The 17,837-nt window shown below is 36.4% G+C and overlaps 1 protein-coding gene across 11 annotated transcripts in view; it reads left to right on the top strand.

Moving 5' to 3' along the window:
* The window catches only part of LOC139773086 (dystrophin, isoforms A/C/F/G/H), a 470,778-nt gene that overhangs the window by 393,444 nt on the left and 59,497 nt on the right, over positions 1-17,837 (top strand). For 10 of the 11 annotated variants that reach the window (XM_071707327.1, XM_071707317.1, XM_071707324.1 and 7 more), the window contains one exon: positions 1,540-1,706. In XM_071707327.1, the coding sequence (XP_071563428.1) occupies positions 1,540-1,706 (167 nt within the window). The remainder of the gene's footprint in view (positions 1-1,539; positions 1,707-17,837) is intronic. The other variant, XM_071707318.1, reaches the window with a different exon arrangement.

The raw sequence follows: 17,837 nt of genomic DNA, 5'->3' as shown, positions 1-17,837 counted from the left end.
CTTATCGGGAGTAGCTCAAATCGTTCGGAGATACGAAATAAAAAGCTTCTCTATCCCTCTGATTTCTTTGGTACCGCGAGTTTTGCCGCCTTTTAGATGACGGCTCGATAGCGAGCACCGAGTTATCTACCAGGAAAAACGATCATGGGCGTCTCCGATAAATTTTATCATCTAAAATTCTGAAAATCGCATTTATAAAAAAATTGAAAGACTTAAAAGGCAACGTAAATTTCTCTACAGTGGTTAGTGGTTGATTTTTCTTGAATTGAAATCTATTTTAAAATATATATCGATGATAGGGGAAAAACGATAAAGTTGCAAAACGAATTTAATTTTTTAACGTTTCTTTCGACAGATGGAATATTCGCGACAAAAAGAGTTTGTAAGAGGATTGTGAAGCAACTTTTTACCTGCAATTTTTATTTGTGTCATCGAAATAATATAACTATCAATTATTACAAACGTGTCGTGCGCGCAGAAATGACACGCGCGTGTCTGCGTAAGCGTAATGCAACATATGCGCGTATAAGTTATCGCAACAAACTACTCGCATTTTCCGCACGCGGCAAACATGCACCGCGCTTTTCCGCGGCTTATCATCCATTAAACCGTTTCCTAGATTGACCGATCAAATGCCATCGTGACGCGAAAGATAATCGCGGCCGCGCCTGACGTCCCGTTCTGACCAAATCGTTTTACCCATCTTTTAATATCATCGCGCCTTTATCGCGTGATTTACTGCACGTATCTCGCTGGAAACCCGTAAAAATGCCGAGGTAGCGCGTGGATTACTGGCATCCAACGAGATTCACAAGGAACCCTTTTATGTGTTTTTTCTACGCCATCCGGAACTTCACGCGTAACGAAGAGTAGAAACGGCGCGAGCGCTCGCGAGCTCGAGTTATCCCAAGCCTATCCCGGGAATTAATTGTCCTATGAATCACGCATCGTATCATGCGGTGGACAGTTTTTATGTGCATGTTTAGCATTGATAACGGTGACGCCGTACCTATATATGCCCTCTCGCTGGCTCCCTATCTACCGCGTGTTATGTTGATTTATGTTCGCGATATTCCCCAGCTGGTCTTCGCCGCGATTCATTCTGCGCATCAGCATTTAATCATCGCGCCGCATGAATTTATCGATCGACAGTGTTGAGAAATCAGGAAAGAGGCGCGTGTATTTTTGATCGATTCGCTCGACTCGATCTCTTCGTTTCTTCGACGAATATATACGAGCGTATTATATATTTACGAAGTCAAGTCGGAAAAATGTGATCTTTGGTGTATTTGTTACTTGACGACTTTGATGCAGAGTAATATTATATTAGGGACGTGGCCAGAGGAATTTTGCCACATAGGAATCGCGCGATCGTATTTTTTCAATATTTTGAAACTCAGAAATTTGATATTTCATCCATTTGAAACAATACACATGTAAAGTAACGAAAGTCTGGAAGCGGAATAAAAACTAGAGCTTTGCAGGTTTGTTCTGGGGAAAAACGTTTAACGGTTTATTTTCTATTTGTCTTTTCTATAGCAGGCAGAGAATTGGACGGTGATTCCAGGGGATACCGAAGCGCCGAGGAGCAGGCGCGCGAATTGACGCGGAGCATTCGCCGCGAAGTGAATAAACTTTCCGAGCAGTGGAACGCTTTAATCGAACGTAGCGATGCGTGGAAGCGGAAACTCGACGACACCGCTAACGTGAGTACCTTACTCCATTCTTACTTACACAGAAAGCCGCTTACCTTCGAAGTGTATTCTCTGATATGAATACCAATCTTTTGCTTTTTGCGGAAATAAATCCGGGATTGGCCCCTGAACCCAGCTGTATACAGATCGAAAAGCTACTTCAAGGGGCGACACTCGGAATTTTTAACGCGCGAGAGATCATTTTTTCGCTCGAGCTCGAGCGCGCGGAGAAGCGAAACTGTGTAAATTGCAAAATAACGTGCATAATTATGCACGGATTTTAGAATTACTAAATTAAAAAAAAACTGCATGATTAACGATCTCAGAATTACTAAAATGAAAAGAAACGGCGCGCGGCGGTTATCGATGAAGCGTTAAAATTGTTGCGTGTTTATGCAACAATTTTAGAGCAAAGAGAAATTGTTGATCGAGCGTAGATTAATTGGTACACGAGAAACTTTGCTACGTGATTTTTCGTAGGGTAGACGGGTAGCGAGTAATTGTCAGAGAGAGTAAGAGAGAGAGAGAGAGGGAATTTATTTTTAATATATATCAGGTACACACAGAAGCTAGATGCGCGTAGATACGAAATTCGTGATTTATTATACATCTCGATGGACAGATAAGAGAGATGATGTTTGCGGACGAGCTACGAGTTTCACAAGAATTAATTGATATTTTGCTGGGCGTAATATGCAAACTTAAATTAAGCGCGAAAACTTAAAGTTTCCTTGTAGCGGCGAGCGAATGCGAAAACTTTGATTTATATCCCTCGCCCCCACCCCCTCTGCTGCGCCGCAATATTATGATAGATCGAGAGAGACAGATAATAAGTCCATATAATATTAAATGCTATCGAAAGTTACTTCAGAGAATTAGCCCTTGTGCAACACAAAAGAAACTTAAACGAGAATTCTTTTATCTTTAATGAACATTTGCTCGTAAGGAAAGCTCAAGTAATTTGCTTACATCTGTAAAAAATGTAAAAGAAAATATTAAACGATTATATAGATTTGTCACCTGTTTAAAATATTGATCTTTCAATTATAATAATAAAAAAAGGTTAGACTGATTTTTCTGTGTCATTGTACTAAATATATAAAACTTGAAAAATATTATCTGTTACCATATATATCTTGCAATTCTCTCTCACAAATAGCTTCAAATTTTTATAATTAAATTTTATAAATGGAAGATATGCTTTCTTCTCCCTTCTTTCTTCTCTCTCTTGGCTTCTATCGATATCGCTATGGCATGGCCGAACATAGGTATATGATGACCGTGAGACGGTGTATTTGGCCTTAACAAGAGTTTTACAAGAGAGGCAGTGACGACAGAGCGTTACGAGGCTCAATTTTTCTCTTGTATTGCTTTATGATTGCCATTGCAATTTTCTCTATGAGAGGTTCCATTTGTCGGAACGACTTTGCGCCCTGGAGGAAGCAACCGGACCGTTTATTGGCGAGCACCGAGAAAAGACGTTCGGAAACGAGCTGCCTTGTAGTAAAGGCGATCCTCAGATACGTTCCCAGCCAATCAACGCTCATGTTGCGTCTAATGCCACCGAAATCTCGAGCTCACGTCTTTTTCGATATCGGAAATAGCTCCCATTTCCGGGACGTTTATTTAATCGGGGGGGGGGGGGGGTTCAACTTTGTGTCGCGCATGTGTCGATTTTTGTGTTTGATAAAGCACGTAATATAACTATCTCATGGAAGTTGCATCCCCCAATATTATTGGGAAACGTGGAGACCCTTCATCTAATAACATCTCGTTTTTACAAAAGAACGTCGCTATATATAGTAGGTATACAGATATACGAGTTTTCCTTGAGGAATCTCGACTTCATTTCAAATCGAATATCGGCAGGCTGATAACTTTCTAGTTACAAGTGATTGGAAATGAGCTTTTCCGTGAACTGAACCCCTCTAATATTAAAAAGAAAATCTTATTATCTATTATTTATTCTCCCAAAAATCTCTGTAAGCTTCATTCTTTTGGCTTTCAATTAGACATATAAGATATTTAATATTGAGCAAATTAATTTTCTCTAGTACTAGCAGGGTGCGCGTATTCTACGGGAAAGAAGTTTGATAATGAAAGAATATGAAGACGCTATATATTTAATGTTGAAAACTCAGGAATCGCGCGAAAAGGCACGATCAAATATTCAGCGAGGAAAATCCGTCGACCGACTTCATCAAAGAATTCGCTCCTCGAGTTTAATGCAAACCTTACGAAGTGCCGGCTCGTGTATACGTCCTCGAGCGAAAAGAGCTTCGCTCTGCAGCGAGTTCCTCTTCGGAGAAACCGTTTATAAGCATCGCCGGGCAAGGAGAATCTCGTCTCCTCCTTCTCGCTTCTCCTAATCCGGGAAGGGTCGAGAATTTATTATCGGGCGACACCGCGCGCGATGACGGCGACGGGTGTATTCGCGATGCATCGATAATCGTATTCGATTCATCGCTCTCAGGTGCCCAGGTGCGGGCGGTCGATCGGCGGTGGATCGGAGAAGCGTAAATCGCGCTTTCACGATTCTCGCGCGCGCGCGCTTGTCAAGGTTTAATGCATATCCTTTCGTGGGCGGAATCGCGTCGGCCTCCCCGCGCGATCCCGCGTTTCCCCTGCTTTCTCCGTCGCACCTCGTTTTCTTCTCTTTCGCGGCATCACACCCTCGGTCTCATAAGCGGTTTTACGATTTGCATCCCGTTCGCGTGAGAGGCCCCGATACTCGAGCGCGGCTGAATATTCCACAATTGCGCGCGAGAACGCCGTGCGAAAATGAACTCCGCGGTGGCATCATCTTCGAGAGAGAGAGAGGAAGGGGTATATCGTATTTCCGGAATCTTTTTTCCACAAAAGTGGTTATCGACATGCTTTAACTTCGATTTTGATTTTGTGCAAGATTAATGCATATATATTTAAGGAAATAAAAAGTATTTTACATTTAAAAATATATTATTCTATTGAAGCATTATATTACTTAAAAATATTCTGTACAAAATTTTTCGATGGAAATTCTGGTCAAAATTATTCGGAATTATTCAATTTGCACGGAATTTATTTGATTATGAAACCTGCATGACACACACTTTGAATTAGAAAAAGATTATTATTAATTATTTCATTAATATTAATATAGATTTTTTTGTACTTCCTAAATTTCTATATATGAAAACTGCTTTCTCTCTTTTTCTTTCTGTTGTTTTTCTTTGCTTATTTTTTTATTTATTTATTCTTAGAGGACTTATTCTAGAAATCTCGAATATTAATAAACGCTTTATCTATCTATTTCTATATAACGTCGATGTACAAAATAATCTCAAATAAGGTACGATTCCGTCGCAGTTTGATTCTCGAACGGAGCGCAACGCGCACGCATACCAATCGGATGGAATTCACGATATACATCTACGCAATATTGTCTACGTCGATACGTAGCAGAACTCTGATCGCATAACTACAAAGCAACTAACTTACGTACATCGGTAACAGAATAATATAACGATGACGCTGAATCTTCGTTTATTGATTTATTCGATTGTTCTTTTTATATACGTGCTGGTTATCGGCCATACTCGCGGGAAAACTTTCCGTCAGGTCGTAATAAAACCATGACGACGGATAATTGATAATCTTGATTCGGATGGAAGCACGCGGGAGGTACGCTAATTAAAAACTTTTATCGGATACCGTCGTAAACGTCAAGTGCATAACGTAATTAAATTGTAACGGACGACTAAACGACACGATGAACTGGCAATACAAATTGTAAAGTATTAATTGACTTACGCAACGTTAATAACTATTAATGTCAATTTATGAGCCAAGCGCCGAGAGATATCCTTCGCGTACTCTGAACATGACCCAGAAATTTTATACGGTCTCTTGAGTATGAATATTATTAATAAAGCTGTTAATATTGATAGTTAAAACGATTTCGCTGCATTTATTCATTTAGAAAGAAACTCTATCTAAAAGAACTTTATTTGAGACTTGATTAAATTTAAAAGTTAAAATTTAAAAGTTTGAAAAGTTGCAGCATAAAATGTTCTGCTACAATAACTATAATAGTTAATATTTATCGAGGAAAAATTTTTCCTAAGTTCACCGACAAAGCAAAACTTGAAGAGACACGCGAGTTTTAAGAGCCTCTATGCGCGCATCAAGAAATCAACTAAACAGTCTAAACACAAATTACAATAGAAACTGTTACATTTTATGTCACATAATGTCAATTGCATATTTAAGCTTTAACTTCGACAAAGAAGATATTAACTTCTTTTTAATGGATTCTGATACAACATCCATTAGCATCGTGGAATCTATTTCAATATAATTCGAGTGCTCCATTGACTATAAGCGGCTTATGTTGTTCAGAATAGTTAATTTTGCACGAATAGCTAATTCATTAATAATATAATATTTCAATATTTGATTAAATCATTTATTAACTGTCAAAATATCTGTTAATATAATTCACGAAGTTATACCACAAAACTACTATTTTTTTAAGAACTAAGAGCTTTCAGAATTTTATTTAATTTTATTTAATTACCATATGCAAAATCTATTTTATTTAATTTAAACGTGGCGGCTAAGTACCAATAAATTTATCATGACTGATGACCATCTTGTTCATAAAATCGGCCTTTATATCTACTTGCATAATTTAATGGAACGTTATATGGCATATCCTGACTAGCCATTGCTTTGATACGTATATGTTAATTTAATCGCTACAAGTCTCCAGAAATTCATCTTGTAAATTGTATATGGACATGGTTGTCGAGGGGCTCTCCGATTGCTCTCAGTAACCAGTAAGACTTAATTGCAAGATGTATATTTATATATATGTATATTCATATATAATACTTCTATTTGTTCTTGTTAAGGCGAGTTTGAATAACTGCCAACTAGCTCCTCGTTCGATCCACGCGCGAACCGCGTTAATAAAATTGTCACAACGTGGCCCAATTCCAGAAAAAAGCGGACATAAATCCAAAATTAGTTTGATTGAAACAAAAAATGGTATATAAGGGTTTTCAAGGTCGCTAATTATGAATTTGATATTATTTTTTCAAAATTCAAAATGGCGGATCCAAAATGACTTACTTTTAAATAAAAAATATAACGTATATTTGTTATTTTTTCAATTTATTTACAAACATTACAATACATACGAATTTAATCGCTACAGTCGTCCGTCGTATTTGAACTGACATCCGAGGTGGAAGACTCCTCGGTTCCGTGCACGTAAGGACTTAATAACTGTATGGCCTCGAATGACAGTGCTTCGCTTTTTTTCGGAGGTGTTATGCGCAACCTCGAGATTACCGGATCGGAAGACACAAGCAACCACTGAAACACGTCTCTCATGGTACTTTCCCTAGAATGGTTTCGCGAATAATTTTCTCTGTATTTCTTGATATCTTTGTTTCGCGATTCTTGGGCTTCCTCGGATAGTTGCCCGATCGGCAATGGTGCCCATTCAATAATGAGGGGACCATGAATCAACACTTCATGAATGGACGTTGGCATGCAATACCACGGAAAACTTTGCACTAACATATTCGCAGTTTCTATGCAATAACTTTTGAAAAGATCTACATTCACAGCGTATCCGCATGACAGAACTTGCATTATAATGTGAGCACGATTTAGCAATTCAGCGTCCAAACCCAAAATTTCGGCCGACTCAGACGAATAAGCAAAAAATCGCCTAGCAGTATTGCCATCATTACTGGTACCGAATCCTCCCACTTTTGGAGCATCAACAATGAATCCAAATCGCAATTTGAAACCCTTTTGTATAGCCTCTTTTCGCATTTTTACATTTTCTTTGTCTTCTTTCGATCGTGCTTGCCATTTCTTCGTACCCAGTTTATAACCTAAATGTAAGAAATACTCCATAAAGTGGATCCAAGCATGTAACGTAGCTAAACCGTACCGCACATTTTTTTCGTCTACTGGTAATAAACTAACTTCATCAAGATTGTTAAATTTTTTAGACGTGGCTCCACATAAATAACAGCGCATGTTGGATTTCGTAATCGTTATTGTATTTCTAACTTTACCGTCAATCATCGTAAAGAGAAGCTTGAAATTAACAGTAATAACTTTTCCGTCGATAATTGTCACAAATGAGGCAAGTTTAGCTATTTGATCTTCGACATAACTATTTTTCTCCAAAGTTGAAGTAACGTTTTCGTGAATATATTGTAATTTAATTGGAGAGCAAAATCTTGGAGAAGACGGTTTTGGATTTTGCCAAATCAACAGATTTTTATCGTTACTGCCGGTTATTCTTAATGGTACAAGTGATGTTAATAAAATACTCGCGTCTGACACATCCTCGTCTTCGAACTTGTAGAAGGTTCATCATCTTTGCTCGTACATGCTTCCGAAACTTCTAATTCCTCGGGACGGCAGTACTTAAAAATAAATCAATCAAAATCTTTACTTGTATTCTTTATAATTTTTTTATTGACTATTAAGTTATTTCAATTTTAAAATACAATTTCATTTATTATTGTTACCTGCAGTTGTATTGTTCCTTTAAGCCATTCACTATTCTTATTCAAATTATGAACTTCACTTTTTTCATTTTTGTCCGCGTTTTTCTGGAATTGGGCCACTGTGCGTTGTGATGAATTAGCCTGTTGAAGACTCGACAACGAGACTCTTTTTTTTCTTATGCTCTATTCAAGGTGTTTCTATAATGTCGGATGGCATTGATAATTGGCGCACGTTTATCACTCGGAAGCGAACGGGGACCGGTCGACTGACGAACGCCTCGAACAAGTAGAAAAATGCTTGCCGTAGTATCCGTCAATTAAAAGTGCATCGTGTTAACGGTTATGTGACCGATATGATGCACCCGGAAGATCAAAGTTTTCGCGAATCAGGAGAGTTCGCGACGCAAATGCATAATTCATGAGCGAAACACAATTTAACTTTTAAATTCCACGCTCTCGTCGGTCCCTTCTCTCCTTCCTCACTCCCTCCTGTCCTGCCTTTCGTCGCGCTTTAATTATCGGCTATCTGGTAATTACGGGCGACACCTTCTTTTTAGTCGCCCGGAATTCGCCGCGGTCTTATATTAATTCGAGTTCCTATCGGTCGGCTCCGTGCGCCCGGGATCGCGCCCAAAATCGTTCCCGGCAATGCAAACGAGGCGAAGCGAAATGTTTTTTTCGAATTGTACTCTTTTCCTTTTCACTGAAAAATCGATATGAGAACGATCGATGCTTAGCCGTGCGAACGTCCGTTCCTGTGATTTTACCCAGAGCTTTGAATAAAAGCGTTAACGCGCGCTCCATTTTGAAATTTTCATATCTTCTAAAATCGTTTAAGCTTATAGGTAAAATGGGCGTAATTGAAAAACAGATCCTACAAAAAAAGACAAAAATACACAACACATAAAACAAAAACATGAAATTTTATTTTTGAATCCTTTTATTTTTGTCGATGATTATATAAACTTATTATTCTCGTGGAATTTTTTAAATTAGAAGAAAATATTAATTTGTGCGGGAAAAGATTCGGCTTCCTTTTGGGACGGACGCAGGGATCTCATTTTATATCGAGACGAGATGGTTGTGGCATTTCCGCGAACATGTAATTTCTTATGAATCTCCATGTGAATAAAATTCCTTGTCAAACATTTATTTATTGATATATTCCAATATCTTTGTCAACGCTATTGTTTTTCCTGGTATTCCATAAGAATGTCATCTGGTAAATCATTAATAAATTCATAAAGTGTATTGTAGGATTTAGATCCTTGTTGTCCACTGCTGGACTGTCCACTGTTGCCCACATTGGATCTGCATGTATACACAGATTAAAAAATAGGAAACCTACTAATGTAATTAGAATCATTGTGCGGAAAAGTCAATATTTAAATAGCCATAAATAACTGAGTGTTCGTGTCGATGTATTAAAAAAATTATAATTTACAAACGTAACGGTCTATGTATATATTTAGATCATCTTCAGTATATAATTTACTATTAATGTAATTATTAGAATTACAAGATTATATATTGCAGTCATGTATGTTACTTGATCATTGACTCTTATTATTCACGTTTCTTAAAATGGAATGTTTAAAAACAATTCCTATTAAATTCCGTTATACTTGCGCAGTTACTTGTTTCAATCACTGAATATATTAGACAATAAATAAATAACAGCATATTTGAATTTTACAACTTTTATAAAAGATATACCTACGTTAAATATTAGATTGAAATTTGTACGGTCTCTATATTTTAAATGTTAGATATTAAATTTTTTGTATATTATATACGTACACACACGATAGAAAATATATTAATAATTCACAATAAATAAAATACTAATATCTGAGATGTTTACCCCTGTTGACCTTCGCGATTTCCAAGAGATGGAGGATGTGTATTATTGTGATAAAAACTTGGGCCGGCATAATTTGTTTCATATATACAGATTGTTCTATCATTCCACCTTCATAATGATGTTTCACGTGAGATTCTAAGACATCTCTTCCTTCAAATATTCTGACACGGTAATAGTCATTTGGCGACTTGCAAATCTTGCAATATGCATAACGGTCTGTGAATGTGAAATATTGCGACAGTCAACTAAAAGCAATGTCTTCTCGTATTTTAGCTAATGCATTTTTATTACAATCATACAAGTGGCTCATTCATATATGATGTCTTTTATATACAAAAATTGGTCTGCCACAAAATTCACATCTTGCCCAAAAGTTTTCTCCTCTTGAGAAATGTTGCCAAAGTGAGTAGGTGTCGTTTCTCCATGTTCGTTCTTCTTCTTCTTCATACATATCACGTACTCTAAGTAAGTGTTCTTTCGCATAATGTTTCCGAATAATCTTATTATCACGTGATGTCATCTTGCACCTTACTTAAGTATCGTCAATTGTTTCAAAATAACTCAACGCCGTATTATTTGGAATCCGCGACATTATATCCTTACAGTATCACGGAGCGTGCATGTATTACTAAATATGACATATCGACTACCAAAAGAAATGTTCGATGAAACTGTTTGGGGGAAGGTCTAAGAGACACATGCGAACCTTTACTAAACATAAATATTGATATATTGTTTAAATTGCTAATAGTTGAGTCAGTTAGCTTTCTTTCTACAATAGGGAAAACCGGGGCTATCTGTCTACGGGACCTATGCGTCCACGGTACTGCTATCTCATGTGTTAAGAGATATATATCTCTACCATTCCAACAAATAATTGAAAAAAGCTCTAAGAGATTCAGAAGCTTTTGTTTTCTTGCGATGCTTTTCACAGACTCAACATGCGTTACAAAAAAAAAGCGAAAGCGATTATCAACATTTTTCGACGGTCGAAAGATTTGTTGTGCAACAGTAATTTAACTCATATTAAGACAAGAAATTTATAATATTATCAATTAATATATAGTTATCAGATGTGAGAAGCGTTAAATCTTAATTCCGCATAATCTAAAATTTGCAACATGCTAAAGACTGAAAAATGTGGTCGGGGCTATCTGTTTTATTTTTGATGGAGTAATGTGTCCACAGACTTCAATGACGGATTGTTTTTTTTTATACGTAGATAATGGTGCATAAGTACAAAAGAAAGACCGATAAGGTAGATATATCTAATAAAATTATACTTAGGGCGATTAAAAGATTAAAAATCGAACGAGAATCTTTTCGCAAAAATGGCGTTAGAATTCGAAATAAATGTTCGAACTCTCACTCGCTACTGTAAAAAAGTGACTTACGAGCAGCTACTTGATCCTGCGATTCAAAAATCTTCGCCAAATTTTTATTTTAAAAATACACGTCAAATAAATATATACCTATATGAGTTTGTCCTAAATTATTTAGTATTTTCTATTTCATACACTGCTGAGGAAAAAGTAAAGCCTCAATGCAAAAGAATTGCCTCAAATGCAAAAAAAAAGGATTTAAAAAATTGAGAAGATAAAAGAAACTCACCACATTGATTTTGCAACGGACTCAAAATCAGTTTAAACGAATAAAGACAAGTCAGCTCCACGCTAATCTTATCAAGGAATCCTATCAGAAAGTCTATGCAAAACGCCTATTATTGCTCTGACTCTTTCGATTAGGCAATTTTTTAATATTATATATTAATAATAAATAATATTAGAAATAAATATAAAAATTAATATAAATAATGTGTTTTTTATTATGTAGTCCCGTATACGGAGCCACCTGCATGTCTATCGCTTGACTTGCCCACGTAAAATATTCATCTTTTTAAAATGTTAAATGCATGATAAACGATTCTAATCACGTTTTTTTTTTATAGGAAGCTTGAAAGGTTACACCATTAAAAATAAAATTTTCAACTTTTCAATATCTTTATTAGTTCAACTTTTCAATATCTTTATTAGTTTTTCAGTAAACTTTAAGAAAGCGTAAATTGTAGACAGATAGCTCCGGTCTCCCGTAATCAAACATTTAGATTAAAGTACACACCGTTTTGCCCACATTGTCAAGTTAAAAAGTAAACCTTATTGTTATTTGTAAAGTTTATTAGAAGAGTTTCTGTATATCAAAATTGTTTTTCTTTTTACTTTTTATCTGTACAATCATTACAATATTGCAGATTTTAACGATTATTATAATAAACAGTAATATTTATATTTTTAATTTGTGTTAAAAATATTAAACTGATAATGCATAAAAAGTTAACATTAGTGTCCGCTCATGAGACGGAACGCGCGGAGCTTAACCAATGTTAATTTGGTTGGCTTTGAACTGATTTTGAAATAACAAATTCAAGTTATCAGATCATGACATAGACTTAAGTAAATTAGATTATATGTAACTCAAATAATTATTGGATCTTTGATATTTATTATATCAAAATTTTCGACTCTTATTAATATTGAAATAATGAAATATATAGATTTGCACCGTAATAAAAGATGTATTAAACAAAAAAATTACACACATAGAAAAATATAAATAGTAAAACTCAAGCAGTAAGCCAATTAACCAATTACAGCAGAGAGTTTTAAATCGTAGCCTTATCTTTTCAGCAATTTTCGATTGATTGGCCAATTCTTTACTGTTGAATTTTAATTACATCTTTCTACATGTCCCTTATTGGCCTTATATTCTGAAGAAAATGTTATGTGTACGCTTTAATTTTGAAGTGCTGATAATATTGTGCAACATTTTCCTCGGATATCAAACACATTGTTTTATAAAGTAATTTTGTTTGTAACGTTTTATTTTCTATGATTCTTATTTTGACTAAAATAACATTATTTCACAAAACAATTTTCTTACAACAGACGCTTGCATATTATTAAGGTACGTGATAAACCCTCGGTTGTCACCTTTTTTCGCACACGTTTGTCACACAGGATCAATTTGACTCCAACCAATTTTCAAGCAGCTATTGTTCAAAAACTAACAGTTTAAGTGGATCGTAAAAAATTCTAGAATTAAATTTAAACATTGTAAAATGTATCCCAGTAAGCAAGAAACATCAAGAAACATTTCAACTACATTGCAGCAACGTTGTAACGTTAATACAATGTAGTTGAAATATTTCTTGATGTTTCTTGCTTACTGAAAAAACATTGAAAAATAAAAGTTATGATTTTTTCAGCAAAATGTGTTTTTTCCAAAATTTAAATTTTTTTAGAATTTTTTTAAACATGATGCCACTCAAAAAGTTAATTTTTTACAATTAGAACCCAGTAAGCAAGAAACATCAAGAAACATTTCAGCTACATTGCAGCAACGTTGTAACTTTCATTTTTCATGTTTTTTGCTCAAAAAAAGGTTCCGGGAAAAAAGGATTAGATCTGACCAGATCAAATTATATCTCAGCAGATTAAATTTTATTTAGTCAGATATGCTCAGATATGACTTCTCATGCTGCGCAGATCTGGTCATATATGTTCATATATACAACTATATATAACATACATATGAGGTGTAATATGGTCTTCGACGGCTCAGATCAGATCATATCTGCTCAAATCGGACCGTATCTGCTCAGATCGAACCATGTCTGTGATTGAATTTCATCGAAACAGTCCAGATCTGACTGTAGGACACGTAACGGAAAAATAAAGACACTTATTATATAAATTTGGTCCAAGCTATCGATTAAGCCTATAGTTAGAACTTGATCCGTTCACTAGTTATCGAGATCTCAAAATCTCGGGTGCTTGCAACTCGTCGCGTAAAAGAGTCACGGTGCGGTCTCGCTTCGCGTGTACTTGGCGCAAAACACTACCGTGTCTCTTGATTTCTTATGAATCTCCATGTACGCCGCAAAAGTTCTTTCAATGTAGATAAATGAAAAACTTGAAATTATGAGTTCTGCTACTGTAATTTCTCAGCTCTGCTGGCAACAAAACAAATATTGACATATATTAAAAAGTCTTTTCCTGGAGTTGATAGACGCCCATCATTTATTACGAGCAGAGAAGTTTTATCTCGAGAATGAAGCGAGGCAAAACATTCTTTTAAAGTACAGAACTGTTGGGAACTATTTTGTGTAAATAATTTGTGATGGCCATCTATCACGAAGAAGTTCTAAACAGTATTTATCGGGCGCCTGAAAAACGAAAGCTGATGATGAACGCCATAGGAACTCACAGTAATGGTTAATTGTGAATTAATTTTGAATCCACAAATTAACATTGTGTTAATTTTAACGAATTATGATATTGGAAAACGTCTACTGTACATTTTTTTATCAATGGTATAAACATATTAACGCAGCATATACATAAATCCGTGTACAGAATGAATTTAGATGCGAACATTTGAGTATTATACAGTTATATTAACGCCTACTAAAAATGTCACAAGTGTCCAAATGTCATATATTTTGATCGCTTCTCGCTGCAGCTGGAAAACTTGCATGTGGAAAAAAAATACAGAAATAAATCTCATCTTCTCGGACGTTGACGGGTCAGACCAGAGTGGAGCGGAGCGCGGCACCCTCGGTGGGGAGGAGGGGGGAGGGACGGATGGTTGCAATCGCGAGATATCCCGGTTTAAGCTCGAAATTAAGCCGAACCGAGCAATCCGAGTCGTCCTACCGAGGAATTCTCCTCCGTAGTTAGGTATGCAAAGCAGGAAGCAAGGCAAGAGGGAGCTTGGCCAGGCCCAATCAGAGAATATAGCCAGCGGCAGTTGTATGCACGTGGAGGTGCATTCGCGCAAGCAGCACGAACCCATACACACGCGCGCGCACGCGCGAACACACACATACACAATGTGGGGCACACAGCGCAATGTCGCCGTGCATCGTGCATCCACAGGCACGTAACACACTTATCCTGGCTGGGTCAAAATGAATGAACGAATGCACACACGGTTCCGGGCCAGCTTTGGAAGCTCAAACATCGTCTTTTGAATTATAACCGCGCCATCGGATTATCTTCCAAATCACTCCGGATAGCGCGTTTCATCGTCGAGATGGCACGGCACAATCCGCGTTCCATTTAAAAGTATATATTCAGCGCCACGTGCGAGCTCACTCGTCTTTGTTCGCCGAACCGGAAGTTCTGAGAATTTATTACGCAACGTAAGGGGGTTATCTTCTATCGAGTATTAAAACAGATTAGATTAGACACACCTATAGACTAAGTTTATGACACGCTTTAGAATGAAGCAGCTGCCAAACCCATTCACATGTGAGCGATATACGATCGAAAGTGATTAATTAACGACGATATTTGCCAAAAAAATTAACGAAGTATAATTTTTAAAGATATTTTTTAAATATAATAATAGATCATCTTTCCAATAATGTAGTCATTATTCTTACTTAACTTTGTACAAGGATAGTAATATAAGATACATACTGAAGTGCATGCTAAAAGTATATTATTCTTTTGGTTGTTCGGATATATTTTCAGACTGCTTAATATATACTCGGACACTTTTTACAGAAATTGAATACGTGTAAACTTCGCGATTTTTCACCGTGATATCAATAAAAACTCGGTTTCTGCACTGCAAATCTAAGTGTTTTATTTAATACACTTTTTTGTAGTCACTTTTTAAACGTTACTTTAAACGCTTTTTCGATTAATAAGTGTTTTATTTTAACTCGGTTTTAGTGTTTTATATTTTGTGTGTAACGCTTGAAAAACGCTTTATGTGTTTTTATATTGAAAACGTTTTCTAAACGTTTAAAAAGTGACTACAAAAGTGTATTAAATAAAACACTTAGATTTGCAGTGTGATAATGGCTAATTAATCGCGTTATGTAAAGCCATATATACACAAAGATACATATAAACTTCATATGTTATATGTATATACAGAGATATATATATATATATATATATATATATATATATATATATAATATTACATATATGCATTTTCCAAAGTGAAATGATAACACACAACAATTTCCGGCTCGCGTCAGTATCAATCCAATTCCCGACGAGCGGGTACTTAATCAACCAATTAACGATGGCTCACTAATTAGTTAATTACAGGACAAATTTGTAGCAAACTACAGTGCCGTAGAAATTGCATGTGCAGGCGTTGTATCTTTAAATTGAGAGGAAAAATGACAGGCTGATGTCAGCGCTATTGCTATCGTTAATGCCGGACCCGTGTACGTAATTATTTATCCCGTGTGTCATCTTAAGATATAGTGGTTCCGCCACTTCGCGCATGCACAGGTATATTAATGATCCCGAGATTACGTCATCCGATAATCTATCGGCGGAAGCGAGGCAGGAAAGAACATTTCCCATTGAGTATCTTAATCAATATCTAATAATTCACATAAACGTTCTGCAGTATAATTTATCAATTTGCTGCTATAATAGCTTTATTACCAAGATATGCATGGCGGGTGCGTTGTATCTTTGATAACATAGAGTTAATAACAAGAACCGTTAAGAAATAATAATCGGTCTATGCACGTATTCATTACAGAACTGCTGATCAAGCATTAACAACTTTATACCTTGCTTAAACGATAGACTAACGGGTACTTCTTGATTTCTTTAATTTAAGATTATATTAAAATTTCGTGCCTTACAGATCCTACCAATACTTTAGCGTCGCAAGTTAATACGTAATAATGTATAAAAATGATAGAAAAAATTAAAATCTGTAGGATTAATCGAGAAGCCGAGGCCTGTAGAAGCCTTATGTGTCTACTTAATGCTAATCTACCGTACATCGAGCGCGTTTGTCGATTTTGATCGACGAGACATGCTCGTCGCACGTCGCGAAAGAGATCAGGCAGGAATTTGCATATCTAATCGGCGACTTATTATGCGCACGACGCATCGTTCGCTGTCGTAGAGAATCCACGGTGGAGGAAGTTCGAAGTTAACTCGAATTAAAAGTACGACCGGAAGCGACTGCTTATGGACGGTGGTTACGCTCGCTCGCGTCTCTTCATCCTCAGGTTCAACGACGCGACAAATTCCGCTCGCACCGGCGCGCCACGTCGCGACGCGACGCGACGCGACATCCAAATATACGCCGGTCTGCGCGGTTCAAGTTCAACGCACCCGCGCAATAAGTAAATGCGGCGCGACACGACGTCTTTCATAGTATGTAAAATATACAACATATTAAAATCTTTATACGCGCAATAAATTGCGATGCCGGGATTCATGCTACTCGGATAAGACAGCTGGATAAGATGCGCTACGTTCTCTCCACCGGCAGTCTCGAACTCGGTTTAACTTGCCAAACCCTAAGAATTTTCGCGATTATTGCCGAAACACGATATTTGTACGATAAGAATGATAGATACGTCGACGTGAGAAATTACATAGTGTATTTAGTAAAAATTGTTTGATCCTCTAATCAGAAATTTATGTCTCATCTTTCACTGATCGGTAAATTTAAAATAAGCATTACGTTGAATGAACTCGGGAGAATAATTATGATCTTTTATACAAGCGAGAGATCAAATCTCTTTCTATTATGTAAAAGAAAACATTACTTTTTGAAAATACTTTAAAAAATTTACTGAGCCATTTGGGAGCATCCATTTCCAGCATTTTGAATAGATAAAGTTGCGATAAGTAAAATATCACTTTTTGAATGTATTCTCATCCACATTTTACGGCATTTCCGTAAAACAGTATATACCACAGTATTCAT

The sequence above is a fragment of the Temnothorax nylanderi genome, unplaced genomic scaffold, assembly GCF_030848795.1.
Source record: "Temnothorax nylanderi isolate EJ_2023f unplaced genomic scaffold, tnyl_v1.0 TNYL_tig0057_pilon, whole genome shotgun sequence".
In the NCBI taxonomy this organism is placed as follows: domain Eukaryota; kingdom Metazoa; phylum Arthropoda; class Insecta; order Hymenoptera; family Formicidae; genus Temnothorax; species Temnothorax nylanderi.
The sequence above is the reverse complement of the archived record's forward strand: the minus strand, read 5'-3'. Positions and strand labels throughout refer to the sequence as shown.